This window comes from Melanostigma gelatinosum (genome assembly GCF_949748355.1).
Source record: "Melanostigma gelatinosum genome assembly, chromosome: 13".
Lineage (NCBI taxonomy): Eukaryota > Metazoa > Chordata > Actinopteri > Perciformes > Zoarcidae > Melanostigma > Melanostigma gelatinosum.
Window position 1 is genome coordinate 1,300,973 of NC_136646.1, and position 17,955 is coordinate 1,318,927.

General features: G+C 41.8%; 1 protein-coding gene across 1 annotated transcript in view; it reads right to left on the bottom strand.

Moving 5' to 3' along the window:
* LOC306787313 (apoptosis regulator BAX-like) overlaps positions 1-10,821 on the bottom strand; it is a gene marked incomplete at both ends in the record, with an annotated part of 127,157 nt that extends 116,336 nt beyond the window's left edge. Inside the window, 3 exons of the mRNA XM_079282431.1 lie at positions 8,323-8,422; positions 8,742-8,772; positions 10,794-10,821. Of these exons, the coding sequence (XP_079138557.1) occupies positions 8,323-8,422; positions 8,742-8,772; positions 10,794-10,821 (159 nt within the window). The remainder of the gene's footprint in view (positions 1-8,322; positions 8,423-8,741; positions 8,773-10,793) is intronic.
* Between the last annotated feature and the right edge of the window lie 7,134 nt (positions 10,822-17,955).

The following is a 17,955-nucleotide window of genomic DNA, read 5'->3' on the forward strand; positions in this document are numbered from 1 at the left end:
GTGGTTAATTTCACATACTAAGAGGGAAACTACTGAAATCAGGACGAAAGTAATTACAGACTTCCATAACCTACTGAAGCTAGAGTCTCCCAATGGAAGTCCTCGCTTAAACTGTGGGGGAAACGTCATTGTCAGTACTGTCTAAACCCTCTTTTGAGGTGTCTTTAACTTCAAATTTTGCCTGTCTGATGTTCAATCCTGTCTCTGCGAGTGTCTCACTCGTTACCTTCGCTGCTGCACAGTGAGTGAGGTGGTGTCAAGTAGCTCCAGTTTTACCTTTCACCTTTACTGCATGTGAGGTTGCCAATACTACCTCCCATGGACCGGTCCACCTTGGTTCACTCCACCTGCGCTCATGGACTCTTATCCACACCAGACTGCCTGGTGACACATCAGCCTGCTTCCTTTCGTCAGCTGCTGCTTCTGCGTTTGTCACCTGAGAAAACAACACTCGGCTCATGTTAGTTAGAGCTCCCGTATATTTCTCAATTTCTAGAGTTAGCAAGTCTAGTTGTGGTTTATCATGACGTTATTAAATCTCAAAATTTGTGAGTAGCACCTTTACTGAAAACGATTCTAAATGTGGATCTACAAAAAATGTTTGACACCTTACCATAAATGTTTGACACCTTACCATATCCCCCTTCACCTCGATATCTCTGCTGTAAGGGATCACATGGCAATCATCTATGTATCTTGGCTATACAGTGAACCCCCCCATGGTCCTGGTGACAGCATGGGCATCTGTTGATGTCTCACGGGAGGAGGTCCAGCTGGACCTGGTCGTAGGTGCTGCTGATGTTGTGGTGGGAACGGAGCATGTTGTGGTGCTGCACTGATCTGTCTTCCTCTCCTTTTATGTGGGCAATCTCTTACCCAATGACCCTCTCTCCCACATACGTAGCACTTCCCTCTACCTACAGGTCTTTCATAACCTCCTCTGTAGTTACCTCTCCCTCTGTTGGATGATCGTGCATGTCCTCTGCCTCTATAATGTGGTGGAGGTTCGTAGTACACCACTGTGTGGGCTGGTACTGCTGGATTTGGTTGGTATGAGGTCGGGGGTGCAGCTGGATATTGGGGCTGTTGTTAGGCCTGAGCCTTGGCTACGGCCATCTGTTTCTTGGCCAGATGTTTTCTACTTATTTCTCTGTCAGCCGCCGCTATTTGAAGTTTCAGCAGCCGCCGCTGCATGCTCTTTATATCCTCGTCTTCTTTACTTTCTGCTCGTCTTTCCTCTATCTGCTGTTGCAAATCTTTTCTGATGCGTTCTACTTCTGTTACTTCACATTTTAGTCTTCTTACCAGTTCTCCTACTTCCTTACTCTGCTTCTTTAATGTAAACATTATGCAGCCTAGGAGTATTCAAATGTGTGTATTAAATGTGCATGCTTGTCATCACCTGAATCAAAGTCAACTCACCCTCTGTGCTGTATGGCGTGTGGCCGCTGACTCCAAAGCTGGGATCCGCTGCTCCACTTCCCAGATCTGGACCCACTCAACCACGCACCTTGACTAAAACAAACACAGAACTGCCAAAAGTTCAGCAGTAAATGTTAGCATACGTCTGTAGTGTACGAGAGGTCAATGATCTCTCAAATATGTTGCGCCGTCCGTGTCAAAATTGATTCTTAGGAACTGTGTAAATTAGTAAATGTACCAAAATTAGTCAATACTGGATATGTGAAGGAATCTCGAATCCAAAATTGAAGCTAGAATTCCGAAATCAAACTCAACATCTAAATCAGAATCACAATCACAATCCAGTTCCAAATCAGAATTCGAAAGGTTTAAAATTGGAAGTAAAATGAAGTTAAAAAACAATGAATAATTAATCAATTAAATATTAAATTCAACTTTAAAATCAATAACTGCGTTCAAAGATATTCAATCAGAAATACCAAGGCAAGTCAAACTGTTGAACTGCACTTGCACTCTGGTCTGCACAATAATGAGTCACAATTAAGTTCAAGAATTGAAGAAACACAACTGAAACCATTAATCTTTGTTAAAATGCTGAATTAAAACCAAAGTCAACGACTAAAGTTATAATGCTTAATTAAAACTAAGGTCAGGATATAAGCTCACAGCTCTTAGACAATGAATCTCTGAAAAATTCAGATTCTACTCACTTATTTACAGTTATTCCTTCTGTTTAATTGTTTTTAAATCTCCTTTTCTTTTGCCTTATGTTTTGATGCCTCCAATGGTTTTATGTGAAGCACTTTGAAATGTGCTTATACAAATAAACTTGCCTTGCCGTCTGCGCCAAACCGGAAGTTGTTCTGCGCCGAACCGGAAGTTGTCATGAAACCGGCGTTTTTGTAACAGATATGCTAACCGCAATGCTAACGACAAAAACGGAGCTTCTAATAAAGCGTACGCACACACAAGTATCACCAAAATCCCACACTTTAATTCCACTCATACGCCTTCTGTCTCCTCTCTCAATCCAGCCGTTATTTTATTTTATAAGCACTTATTTTACATACAGAGTACCGCAACGCCGGAGCTACACGTAGCTAGCGTTAGCTCCCCACAGCGCGGTCATGCAATATCAATCATTTTAAACGTATTTCCACGCTGCTAAAACACAGACTAGTCACACGTATTATTGGACATATTTAGTCATCATTTTAAACGTATTTCCACGCTGCTAAAACACAGACTAGTCACACGTATTATTGTTTTATTAACCCTTAAACCTCCGGTTAACGGGCTTTAGCTCCTCCGGACCTGAGTTCACTGTTACGTATATGAAACGCGAGTTATTCACTGCCAACGCCACAAACCACTCACCCAGTCTGTCTAGTTTCACCAAAAGCCCTTATTCTACGTCTTCCGAATCATCCACACGACCCACTAATTATACATTCACAGCCAAAACAAGCGAGTGTGTCTTTCCTGAAGCCACAGCCTCAGAAGCTAACTCCCGCTAGCCTAGCTCTCTAAGCAGCTTATGCGACGAGACCCGATACTCGTGGACAAAGCCCACAAAGGATTGCACACCTAAGCCCCTCAAAGCCACAATATCTCAGTTCGCCTCGCTACATAACTGCTTTAAACTAGCTATCTGCAGGCCTAACAATACTTATGTTGGGCCGAAGGAGACTCCCAGCATGAGCAAAGCAGTTTCGCCTGTACCACAGCTTGTTTGATTCCAATGTGGTGATTTACTTACACAGCGCTGTCCGTCTTTAATTAATTCTTAGGATCCTTATACTCTTGACTAATCCCTTAAGTTCATCATACTTCAGACAGCAAATCGTACTTACCTCAGTGGAACATGGCCTCCCTCGTGGAACGTACCCACCGGCCACACAGAGCTAGCCGTTAGCAACGCTTAGCCAAGCAGAAATACCTCTAAGATCCTAGAAACTACCTCACAGATTTCATGAAACGGCTCTGCCTACCGATATTGTGGGCCCAGGATGTCTGCTTGACTAACGCGGCCTTCAGCACACACAGCGAGGCCGGTAAGACTGTCCCTTCGTGGTCGCCAAATTTGTTAAGATAGTATTTTTACCTCATAACAAAGGGGAGGCCGAGCCAGCCATGTGGCCGGCTTCCTTGTGCCGTCGACACACTGCAATAATAACGCTACCAAAACTGGTTTACAATTATAAGGAATTTAATTCCACTGATGTAAGTACATTTACAGTAATACATTGGAGTGTACACTCCTATGACATATTAAAACAATACAACCCCATTTGGAAAAAAACTACCTCTGGTTCCAGGACACAGCCGTCCAGCAGATTCACAAACTGAAAGAGGCAGAAAAAACGCTTCTAACCCGCCCACATATTAATTCACGACTCCTCCCTTCCGTCTATCTCAATTTCTATTGGCTACCCACCCTCAGCTCAGCAAACGCCTGTCTTCACATCTGTCTCTCCTGAGCAGCTAACACATTCAATGATTGTCAGTTATTGTTTAATCCCATCTATAATAATCCTTCAAAATGAAAGTTAAACTTCTGCAACTTGGCAGAAGTTTCATGCTTCTGCATGTTTGTTTATCTTAATTATGCATCCTCGAAACCCTTATGATTATGACTAACTATGAATTATTAATTATGAATTATTAAACACTTTTATTATATCTACTAACTACAGTTTTTTACTCAAATTTCTTACAATTCAGCATGGGGTACATGTCCCTGTCGTACTCTTGATGAGATCAGACCATCTTTTACTTCTGAAGATGTCAGAGCCCTGTTTTTTTAATATGTTGTAGACAGGCCCCAATGAGGCACATTCAAGTTTCAGTTGTCCATCTTTTTTCCACATTTACAGAGTGCATCAGAAAAACACAAAATCAATGTCCCAGAGACCATGAATGAGTTCCTCGACATGTCCGACGATGAAGGTATGTGAAGAATGCTCAAATGACTGCTTCATTCTACGATGTTTCACACATTTAGCACTAAAATTGCATTGATTAATACGTGCAAACCATTGCTGTGACTTCACGATTTTATTACAAAAAAGCAATTGTAACAAGCCACAGGCTCCGTTGTTTGGGCAGGGCTGCTTTTGTGTGTGAATGAAATGCGAGCCTCAGTGCCATCTGGTCAGTCTCCAGGTGATGAAGCTCCCTAGAGCCAGGCCGGTGATAAAGATGACGATGAGGCCGTAGCTGTGGGAGCTCAGCGATGACCCACTCTGCACGGACGCCACCTCCAGCTCCGAAAAACTGTTGATCTGTGGAGAGACAGCTCCGATCACCTGGTGTGGAAAACATGCATCTGGAAAACATTCATGCCACTAAATGCCGATTACTTTTTTACAAATGTGATTGACTATCTGTCGTCCATGTGGCTCCGGAATGTTTTATTGTCGGTGCAGGAAGTGACAACAAACATGAGAAATATCCATCCGCCTTGCTATGCTGCTGTGCACTTCACGGTGAGCAGAACTGTGAATAAAGCTTCACAAGCTGAAGCAGCAGCTGGGTCAGCGATGTTCAGCCCCTCAAACTCCTTTGAAAACTTTTCCACCACCGGAACTTAACCCCTAACGTACTGCGCAGCCAGTGTGTTGTCTCATGTGTGAACACTACCATCGTTTGTCAATCCCGTATCAGACTAATGCCGCGTCTCCACGGTACAGCTCTGTTCTCAGCTCTTCTCTATTCGTTTTCCACTGTGCACCCACCCCCAAGATCTGGGTCCAGTGAATACAAAACATATTGCGGTCGCTGTTGATGCTTGGCTATTTAAAAACAGCAGGTTTGTGCAGGAAGTGCCGTGTCGAGGTGGTGAAGGTTCTCTCTCATTGGCTGGTCTGCAGTGTTGTAAATCCACCTTCCAGTACAACGTACTAGCTACACGTGGAACTAATTTACATTTTCAATTGTGCCTGGTGATGCTAGTCAATGTCGTTTAGCCGGGTGCATTCAATTTCTGTGTATCAGAATGTAGCATCAATAAGACAACAGTTAGGACTACAGTATGTGATGGAGGGACACACACACACACACACACACACAGGTAACTTCTGCTGGGGTGTCAGACTTTGTGTATATCCAAATAAATGACAAATACTAAAGTTACGTTGGCACGGCAGGTAGAGATAATATTAGCAAAGGAACGTTAGCGTGATCTTTTCTGGCTAACGATAATTCATCTTAATAATCTCTCACGTTACCACAGAGATCAGAGGAAGCTAACATGTCTGAATCTCACATTAACAGATCAACTTAGCTTTAGCCCTACATTAGCTAGTTAGCTAGCATTTCGCTAACATTAGCCAACTTAAGATGTGTCTACATACACAGTGAGCGCATATAATAAAACTTCAGTTCCATAGTAATGCTACCTTTGAGCAGACGTAGCATATCGAAGTACAACAGGGAATGGGGAAATTGATTGGAGCACTGAGCAAACGGGCGGGACTAAAACACAGAAATGATTCAGCATTTTTGCACTTCCTGTTCAGTCGTCTCAAAGTCAATGGTTGTTTTGATGTGTTTTTGGTAGGATGCCTGAAATAAGGTCTGTGGTTAACACAAGCTTATGATAGTTTACGCTTTGTTCTACAATATAAAATACATCAGCAGATACCCTTCTCGTGAATTTTGAGGCTTTTAGGTGTCTTAAGCCGGTTGCTAACATGTGGGTAAATGAGACTAAACGTGGATGGGAAAATCATGTAGGCTGTCTTTGGTCAAGAGAACCACTGCTAAGCTAACTTTGCTCTACAAAATGACGTCATCCCTGCGGCACTCTATGGAGGAGGGTCCCCCCCTATTTATTTTAAAAGAGCAACGGCCAACGGGGAAACTCCAAAACTATACTCCGTACATCAGGGCCAGACGTTGGCATTTATAGGGCTGGCCCCGCCTTGTTGCAGTCCCACCAAGAAGGAAACGCAGAGAGCTTCATCTATACAGCTGTATCATCTCATACAGAGAGGCTAACTGAACAAAGGTCGCAGAGTCGCTGCGTTCCGCAGAACCACAGAACCAACATGGTAGAGAGGAAAGTGCTCTGAGAGTAAGCACATGGAAGAAATGAAGGCCCAACATACCCATCCTCCATGATCCACAATCCAGCCCAGCAGATTGTTCGTGAAAAACTCCACGGTCCACTTCAGGATGTCCGTCACTAACTGAGGGAGGCGAGCCTCCACCATCTGATGGACAGCAGAAACACAAAGAGGTCCATACACAAAGAGACGATGCTGCCAAATTCAATAACATGGCTGGATCAGTGAACATCAGACTGTTGTCTGATATGAGATATATATGTTCATATATATATTCATATATATATATATTTATATATATTCATATATAGATATATATATTCATATATATATATTCATATATATATATATATTCATATATATATATATTCATATATATATATATATATATATATATTCATATATATATATATATATATATATATATATATATGTATGTATATATATATATATATATATATGTATGTATATGTGACATACACACAGAAGCGCAAACAATCACTTTTTATCAATATTTGTTTGGAAAAGCCCCCAAATGAAGACATTTCAAATTAAAACAATACACTTTTGAGGTGATGAGTAAAGCTTTGAATGGAAAATACAAAGTGAAACGCGCCAAAAGTTGGCTGAGCGATCCGATGGACGCCTGATAAATCACTAGCAGCTGCAGTAGGTCATGCAAAGACAGATGCATTCCAAGGAACAAGAATCATTCTGGTAGTGAGCATCAGTGCTGATCGCCTCTCCAGCTGGAACACAACCCTCCTCATCGAGGCAGGTCACAGCACTGCCAGACCTTCTGATGGACAGGCAAGCTCTGAGAAGAAAAGAAGCTAACCCACCTTGACGGCTAGCTTGGCGGCAACGTAAAAGAACAGAGCGATCCTCTCCCAGGTGATTCCCTCCTCAATCACTCTGGCCGCCACTTGCTTAATGTGGTCCCACTTCGAGCTGGAGGAACAAGCCACTCCGTCAATCGCTCTGAAAGAGAGACAGGATGCAGTTTAAGTAGATGTTGTAAGAAATTTGAGCGTAGAACTGTGTGTTTAGTAGATATAATAAAAGTGTTTAATAATTCATATTTAAGAATTCATAATTAGTCATCATAAGTGTTTTGGAAATGCATAATTAAGATAAGCATAAAGTGTTTTAGGATTAGTAGCTAACAGTAGAATTTGAGACATGAAGCTTATGCCAAAGTTGCAAAGCCTTATCTATTATATGGAATGTTTATCATAGAAGGGATTAAGCAATAACTGACCGACATTGAATGTGTTAGTAAACGCAGGGACAGAAAGCCAGACAGGCGAATACACTCCTGGAAGTTAGCCAATAGGAATTGGGATAAACGGAAGGGGAGGAGTTGCGAACGGATATGAGGGCGGGAATAGAAAAGCATTTTTCTCGTTCTCTTTAGCGTGTGGTGCCACGGGACGGCTGTGTCTCATGGGACCAGGGACGAGTTTTTTCCAAAGTGGGGTAATATTGTAATATTTCATAGGAGTATGTACTCCATTGTTTAACTGTAATCATACTTGCATCGGTGGGATTAAAATCCTTTTAATTGTAAACCAGTTTTGGTAGATTTATTATTGCAGCGTGTGAACTGTAGGAAGCAGCTGGACACACGTGCTTCCGGCCTCCTCTTTGTGAAGCAGGCTAAAACTTCACAATGTTAAGAAACTACGGAGCGCGTATTACACATCTACCCCGGTTCTATTTTCCGTATTGCATCACAAGCGCTGAGACACAGCGGGCGAGAGACTCACTCTTGTAACTCCTCGTCGGCTCGGATAGTGTCGCAGATGCTGTGGATACGGTTGATCAGCTGGGTCACCATCTTCTGCTCCTGCTCAGTATGCTCCACAGCCAGCAGAGTGAGCGCTGGGACGTCCTCCGAGGACATGTCCCTCAGCTCCTCCTCTATGAGCCTGCAGGACAACAGGACGATGAAACACTTTCACAAACCCGATACTGTGCAGAGGCTCCGTTTGAAGCTGTGGAAGGTAACTTCTTAACTGCATTGATGAGTGTATGCGACACAAATCAAATTAAGCTCCAGACAAAGTGATGCCTCCTTTTATTTGACTTTATGTGATTTTTACAGCAGCGTAGAGCTCCACTATGACAACAATACTATTGTTGTGGCTTTAAAGAGAGCGATATAACGACTTTAGTTCCACAAAGGACTGACGTGAGGTAAAGCAGCTGAAGAACGTACTTCAGCCAACTGACAGAAAGGAGACTCACCCTTTGATCAGGGCCTCTCCGATCCTCGCGTCTGTGGAGGAACAGAACAGCATCAGTGGGTTACTCGCGTTAAATGACACAAGGCAGCGTTACAACCTCCATGCAGGGGCGGACTGGCCATCGGGGATCCCCCGGTATCCCCGGTAGGCCGACGGGGTTTGGGCCGGTCCAATACCGGACCACCTCCATCATCAACCGGCCCTCGCTCTGAGATCGCCGACCCCGACTGTATTCTATGCTTCACAGAACACGTTAAATTTACTCTAATACTTAAAGATCATAATCGCTGACTGATATTTATACTACTCCTCGCGATCTGTATTCACACTCGTGGTTTCCATCTGTGAGCCGGCAGCACCCCTACACACACCCAGCATGCAATCTGCCCCAAAGAGGCGGGTCTATGAAGCAGTTTAGCCAATGATGCTTTAATGCTGATTAAAGATATAAATGAGTGAAATACAATTTAGCCAATCAGCATCCTCAAATAGATTCAGCGCCGGAGCCGGCATTCTGGTGTGGCACCTTTATTTTGGGGGGAGGGGATAAGTAATGTAATACCGATTCAGCAGCATTAACTAAGGTACCACACTTTTATCTTATTGCTCTCTTGAGTGAAGCAGACTAAGAGTTTGGACTTCCACGCTTCAGGCGACATCCTGCCAGCAACGAGGGGTTTTCTTTCATTTCATTTTTCCAACTTGTGTAATTAAAGGTAACCTGAATATCGTTAGATTGTATCGTTTCCTGCAGTGGCGGCTGTTGGAACATGTTCTAGGTTGGGCCATCCTATCAATTTCAGCAAACATCCCAGTATGATTTAATGCAAAAAAAATGTAAGTATCAAACACGCATTATTACTTGGCAGTTAAATATTTAACATGTATTCCAACACGAAAACAATCAGTAAATAACACTTATATAATATAATATAACATGTTCATTCATTGAGATGCCCCTATGGACCTTGTTATAGGAGGTAAAGATCAGGAGAAGTAAACATGAAGTGTTATTATGAATACTGATGTTAAATTAAGCTATGATGAGTTTTCACTGTTAATTTAACATCTCTATTACATGTTGATGCCTCCATGACCAAGTTAAGCAGATGAGACTGAGGACAGCTATGTAGAAGAAAAGATGTTCACTTTGTCTAACATGTAGCTTGACAGAGTTCTCCATGTGTGTCCTGGTGTTCTCATGTTTCCTTACCTCCTCATCCCTCACTCCCTACCCTGGTGTTCTCATGTTTCCTTACCTCCTCATCCCTCACTCCCGTAACTGTCCGTGCTGGATCCGTCCCCGTTGTTTTAAAAAGCTAAATACGTTATTAACATGACGTCATCCAGCTAGCCAAACCTGTCTGGTGTACAGCTAGTACAGAATGTACAGAATGTGTAGTACAGTGTATAGTACAATGTGTATAGTATAGTAGTATAGTATATATATATATATTATATATACTATATATATATTATATATATTATATAATTATATATAATATATTATATTATATAATATTATAATTAATAATAATATAATATTATATATATATAATAATATTATATATATATATATAATATATATATATATATATTAAATTATTATATATATATATATTATCTATTATATATATTATATAAATTATTATATATATATATATATTAATTATATATATAATTAATAATAATATAATATATATATATAATAATAATCCGGGCAAATTGGTGGATCCAAATGTTATTAAAAAAAACATGTATGATGTAATTTCTTTGTAATCATCCAAAATAATGTTAAGTGTATGTTATTTTTCCAAGTAGGCCACTGACTGGTCGATACGTGCGATGCATTGAGTGGGTGTATTGAGTGGGCCGGTCTGACAGTAACTCCCGGGCCACTTTTTTCCGCCAGTCCGGCCCTGCCTCCACCTACATGTTCACAATGGTGTCACTGTGCGGGATACAGCCAGGCGATGTACACAAATACAGCCATGATAAATAGGAATATGCACTTTAACTCGAATGGACGTCTTTAAGTGTGCGTTGAGCTTACCTGACATTCCGCTCCCTTCACACGCCATGGCAACCAACTAGAAACACTTCTAAAGTTAACTGAAGTGAATTCTTCGTCCCTCAGAAACTCCGCCTCCTTTCCTTCACTGTCGGATAAAGGCTCCTTTAAAAACTGTATTAAAACTGATTAAACACGACTCATATGATGCGTTTCTAATTACAACAAACACACATAGAAAGTGAACCTCTGAGCGATATGCGCGGAGCGAGCCAACTGTCCAAACCTAACGTTTGATAGGCATAGCAACAGTAACCAAGGGGGGCCCTTTGCTAAGCTACATGTAAGCACAATACATAATTATAATACTAACAGAGTAAACACGCATTTCTCTTCGACAGAATCATCCATAATTCAATGCTGTGTGTCTGAATGGCGTCAGGCCCACTTCCCCTTGTGTCAGCCTGCTCACCACAAACTCAAACCCAAGCCCACCAACCCAGAACACAACTTATTTGCATAATGACGACATTTCTTCCTTCTTTTATTTATTTGTTTATTTTGGCAATACATAAAATAACCCAGCAGCATATCCTCGGCTCTCCATCAGTCTCACACATGCTGCAGAGTCAAACAGGGATTGAGGAGATACTGGATTATATTTAAACTTCAGGCAGTGAGAACGTCTGTGACCCGGCCGCCCTGCTGGAAACAGTGGAGCCAAAACTAACCAACCAACGTCGGGATCTTGTTATGTCATTAGTGGCACTGAAAAGAGGCAGAGGAAGCAGATTGTTCCACAGGTTATCTGTCTCTACTGCCAGGATAGAGTGACAGTTTGAGCAATGATGACAAAAAGTTATTTTTTATAAACTGCCGCTCTAACAGGCTCCATATAGGAACAGGAACCAACACATCCAGCTGTTGAACCAACACATCCAGGTGTTGAACCAACACATCCAGGTCATTGTCCATCTATCAGGCCATGGCAGACTACATGTTAAAGCATTGACTGGAACTTCTTTTAATTGTATTAATAAGTAGTGCTTGTATTAAGTGATGTGTTGAAATAATGAGAAATATATAAAAAAAAGAAATGAGTATGTTATCACACTATAAAACATTTTAAGAAGGTAAAACATAAAATTGTTAAATTCCCCTTCTGCCTTGAAAATGTAAAGTAAATGAGGTGAACCTGGACCTGCAGCTGGAGGCCCCTATGCACCAAAGCTGGTAGAAAGACAGCACGAGGCTGCTCCAGTGACCTTGCAGTAATGATTCTTTTCAGTGATGAAATTACAGAAAGTTATCACAGTAACCGGCAGATGGAGGGCGGCCACTGGTGAGCATTCATTCAGGGTTCGACCGCGTTGGATTTGGTGTGTGAACCCTGCGGGGAGATATGCTGACATGCTGATGTTTCTCTTGGAACATCATTTCATGAGTAAAGTGAAAACACAGCGTGTCATTCGAAGGCAAAGATTCACATCAGAAGAACTCCTAAGTTCTCAAATCGACTGATGCCATGTGACAAACACATGACAAACAAAACGGACGTAGCTGTACATTCCTGTGAACAGCAGCAACAAAAACAAGTCTAATATGACCGACATCTTAACATTAAAAATCCAACCTGAGGAAAACATTGTCCCTCAACTTTGACTGTGTGAGCACCAAGCATGATGGTGTAAACACAGAGCCCACCTCCTCTCGTCCCACCAGAGTCCTGAGCTCTGTCCTGATGTCCACCTGAGTGCAGCTTGATCCGGGATGGACGATGGATCCAGGTCCCTGTGAAGATGTGGGCTCAACAGTCACTGATCTCCCGCTGCTTTCATCCATCTTATTGTTCTGCGACCGAACATCAGACAGCCAGCAGTAGGCTGGGTAGTGGAACGGCCTCTGGTCCTAGCTGGGTTAGCTTAGCTTCCATCTCGGCTCTCCTCCTGGGGCAGTTTTGTGGCGTTTGGTCTGATATAAGTTAATGTCAGTGAATTCCTGTATGGTGTTTCACAGTGTTAACGTATTTATCATAATGAGAAAAGCCGTACGTTAATACAAGAAAATGTTCTTGTTATTATGAAAATAACTTGATATTGGTGGCAGTAATATGCTGCTGTGTCCAGCTCATATGTGTGCGGTGCAGAGGAGCTCCCTCTTGTGTTCGCTGTCAGGTATTGCATAACATTGTCAATTAAAGCTACACAATATCAGTTATTTCTTATCTTTTCCATTCCTTTCTTGTGGATTTCATGCTGAGACTGTTAAGTTGTTCACAGCCGATGTCGTCGAGAGCTGTGGATCTACAAGATGGCCGCCAGAGTGCATGTTACATCACCTGAGACGTGCACCTAGCACAGGATGCCCCTACCAGTGCGTTTCTACTGCGCAGCCATAATAAATGAGCAGGGAGTAGGGCGGGACACTGTTGAGGGATTAATAATGAATGAACCGAGACAGACAGAAAGACGGAAAAAGATCACTGGCATCTTTCTCACACACACACACACACACACACACACACAACCATATACAAGCCCAGTTTCCATAACCGATCGAAATGCAATTTAAACCTGCTACACACTGCTGCTTGAAACAAAGTACTGTCAGATACCCAGTCACACCCACATTAATGGATCATATGTCACACCTGCGTTGAAATGATTTGCTGCTCAGCATTTAACTTATATTATTTTATTGCGTGTCAGGTAAAGTACCTGTCAGAAGATGAAATACTATTCAGTTAGGTTTGAGTAACAGATCCACAAGTTTAAAGGCTTGTCGGATCATAAACACTGCACAGCAGTTTGTAATACACGGAGAAAGGATTTAATCCTCCATCAAAGCCATGTAGACCATTCACAGTAAAAACAGATCAAAATTCCTTTCAAGGATTTTCATTCAAAATGTATAAAACCTGATTTTGTGGACTCTTGTGAATGCTTGAATGCCCCTGCAGAGCATTTGTGCGGGGGGGGGGGGGGGAAGTATATTTGAACAGACTTTGATATCGGTGGATTGACCAGACGGTTCAGTATCTTGGGTCGCAGTTAGCCTGCTGACAAAATGGGGGAATATTTGATCAATTTGATTTCTCAAAAGCAAATATTAAACAACAAATACTGTAACGACTGCCTCGACAACCAAATAAAGGAAAATATATGGCTTGAGAGAGACCATACGTTATATGTCGGTCGCAGAACAGGGCTAGCCACAACAGCTAGCATTAGCATCAAATTTGGGGTGCGATTATTTGATGTTTTGTGTGGTTAATGTTAGCCCCTTAGACATGCTGTCTGGATAGGTTTGTTTAATTGTTTGTGGACACGGGGACTATGAAGGAGGAAACTCATAGGATGTAGTCATGAAACCTGCAAAGGTTTACAGCTAACAGTTAGTTAGCTTAGCCCAAAGAAACAGCCAGCCTGGCTCTGTATGAAGGTGATTAACCGTTCTACTTTCTACCAGTAAATGGAATAAAGCAATGCAGATTATTCGCACTGGAGCCGATGCGCATAGTTGTCATGCGTGAACTGTGCAGATTTGACTAAATTCCCGCACTGCATTTTGGGATTGCACTGGTGAAAAATGGCCTTAACTTCCTTGTTGGGGACCTTTGATCTCAGAAGAGCTACTGCGTCAATACATTCTCATTGAAACGCCTGAGTGATATCTTTGGTGTAAATGTATGAAAGGATGGTCTCACCTGTTACTATTGAGGAAATACATTCTCTAGGAGTCTCCAGGAGAAGATTTGATGTGAAGTAGGATGTTTTTCTCTATCTGACTATTGTCTGTTGCACTCATGTCCATTCTGATGTGCTCTGTAATACAATACTATCCCTTAACAGCATTGAACACGGAAAATCTGACTTTCTGTAAGCTCAACACCTCCATCCATCAATCAATCCCTCTTTTGCTCATCCCTTGTTACCGGCTAATTCATAAAACCACCCTTCCCTGCTAATTGTCTACCGGTTATAGGACCACAAGAGACACCGGGGAGCAAGACAGAGAGGGAGGGAGAGAGAGAGAGAGAGGTAAAAGCAGACGAACAATGGTGTTTTGTGAGAAATGTCTTTCCCAAGTTTATAACCTCTGTCTCCACAATGTCTGGAGTCTCCACCCATCCTATGTGTGCAAGGTTAGGACATACGCAGCCCACACACTTTCAATCAAGCTCTTAACCCTGCACACACACACACGCGCACACATACACACACACACACATACACACTTCTACGGCTATCATTATGTTGTAATCAGTGGTCTTAGTGACACAGGGATAATGATTATATTTATGGTTTTCTTTTGATATCTTGCCTCAGGAGGTCAATGCCGTGTCATCATCTGCGGGAAGATGCGTCATTGTTCACAATCCTCTGTTTTTGGGAAGAGTGAAATGACATAAAAGCCTTTTTTATCAACATGATGTTTTTGTTTTTGTTTTTTTTGGTGTTTATGTATTTATTTGTCAAAGAAATGAGCTGATTTTAGATGATGTACAATGATTAACCACAGTCTGTACGTTTCTATTTACACTATGGCTGTGGCCCTGTTGCAACACTGTCACACGTGCCTCGAGAGGAATTGTTTGGAAATATGACTTCACGAACACAGCCCTTTAGAAAACCTGTTCAGATAAGGCTGTGTGTGGACTTTTGTCACAGGCAGGGTTAACACTATTTAGTTCTCTGTAATAATGAGTGCTTCTTAACACAGATGTCGAGATACTCTGCAGACTGCGTGTAGTCGTTTTCCAGTCAGGTGCCATGTGTGTGGTGTGTGTGTGTGTGTGTGTGTGTGTGTGTGTGTGTGTCTGTGTGTGTGTGTGTGTGTGTGTGTCTGTGGATATGTTATGGCTGGACTTTTCACCTGATTACACACCAGCATTATGAGAACTTAGTTGGTATATGCGGACCATGCTGAGGTCCTCATAAAACAAAGAGTGTAAACGCCGTTATAAGTGTCTAAATAACATACAATCTCTTTTTCGTGGAAAGTCCTTTTTTACCAGCAGCCCTGATTTCTGATCCTCATAAAACAAAGAGTGTAAACGCCTTATAAGTGTCTAAATAACATACATTCTCTTAAGTCCACCTTTACCAGTTGACCTGATTTCTGTGTATCCCTGTGTATAGAACAGCGCCTGCTATCGGCTTGACCATGCTGGTGCAGTTTCATATACATTTTGATACACAAGTTAAATTTTCGCGGGCTGGTTTTACGTCGAGGTACGTCGGAGTGACGTAGGGACGTCACGTCCTGGTTTTCCCGCGAGGGAGGGACGTCGGAGCGATGTAACGTTACGGACATCAAGTCCAAGGAGCCCTTTAATCACAGACAGGCATGGAAGAGACGCATGGACTCATGGAGGATTAGACACCACCACCAGGTAAGCATTTGTATTTGTATGTATAAAACGGAGCTCGCAACAGGTGATTCGGTTAAGACTGGAGGAGATGAGACAGTGTGAGGTGAGATATGATGGCATGCTTTGTGATTTTTAAGGGCAGTTGAGCCATGTGGTGTGCTAGCTAGCATTAGCGAACAAGCTAACATTAGCTGACAGACGATGTAGCGAACAAGCTAACATTAGCTGACACACGATGTGGCTCAACACTGACCTTAACAATGACAACTCACGAGCTAGCGAACGAGCGCAAACTAGCGTGTTAGCGAGCTAGCGAGCGAGTGTTTTATTATAAAGTCTAATGGCAGAGGGCAGGAATGTTTTTCTGAATCTGTCCTTGTGACAGCGGAGCTGGATCAGTCTGTTGGAGAAAGTGCTCCGCTGTCTCTGCAGGAGCTGATGGAGAGGGTGGTCCGGGTTATCCACTATGGATAATAGTGCGATAGTGCGTTTACTCTGTGCCTGCAGAGAGGACAGTTAATCTTAGATGGTCTAATGATATTCTTAAAAAGTGAAGCAGTGTCAATTCAAAATATGAATGGAGCAGTTATGCGTTTTCTTCATATTTTATAAGATAAGATAGATAAGATAATCCTTTATTCGTCCCTCAGTGGGGAAATTACAGGATTACAGCAGCATTGCTCACAAGTAAATAAAATAAAAGATAAAAATCAATTAATATAATAAACTAAACAGTAAAACAGTAATAAAATAAGACAGTAAAGAAGAGTATTAAATATACCAGCATATACAGAATATACAGACGGATCAGGTAAATACTTAAACGTATTGGATATTGCACGGATTAGATAAGATATTGCACCAGGTGAATGAATTAAAGTGTTCAGAGTGTTCAGAGTGTTCAAAGTGTTTGTGTTCAGTGTGTTAGTGGTCCACCGAGAGCAGTTTGTTGTGCAGCCTGACCGCAGCAGGGAGAAAGGACTTGCGGTACCTCTCCCTCAGACACCGGGGGTGAATCAGCCGGTGACTGAAGGAGCTGTGCAGAGTGTCCTGCATGGGGTGGGAGGCGTGGCTCATCAGGGATGAGAGCTTCTCCCACCACCTCCACAGTATCCAGTGGACACCCCACCATGCTGCTGGCCTTCCTCACCTTTATCCCAGTATATTACTGGTTTAAATGGCTATACAATGTTTTCTGAACATGCATGTTCTACAAATAAAGATGATAATCCTGACAACCATCTTCTTTGATAATTTCAGCAAAAAATATGCAACGGCGAAGACTCATAAATCCAAAGGATGATGCAAAATTACACTGACACTGGAGCGGACAAAGTGGGACTTGATGTCAAATACATCAATGCCTTCAAAGGTAAGTTGAATGTTCTGATTTTGTAATCATGATTTAAGTATGAATAAACTTAACGGATATTTTTCTGTGTATGAAATAGGTCGCGGCATCTTCACCTGTACTCTATTTGAAAAGGGAGAATTTCTCTTAGAATATAGAGGTGAACTGATAAGCAAGCAAGAATGTGAGCGGAGACAGATAATCTACCACCACAGCCTTAAGGTTTTCATGTTTGAGTTCCATTTTAATGTAAAACTATAAGGTTTTCATGTTTGAGTATATATATATATATATATATATATATATATATATATATATATATATCTCTCTATATATATATATATATATATATCTATCTCTCTCTATCTCTATCTATCTCTATCTATCTCTCTCTATCTATCTCTATCTATCTCTCTCTATCTATCTCTATATATATATCTATCTATCTATCTATCTATCTATCTATCCATCCCTTAATT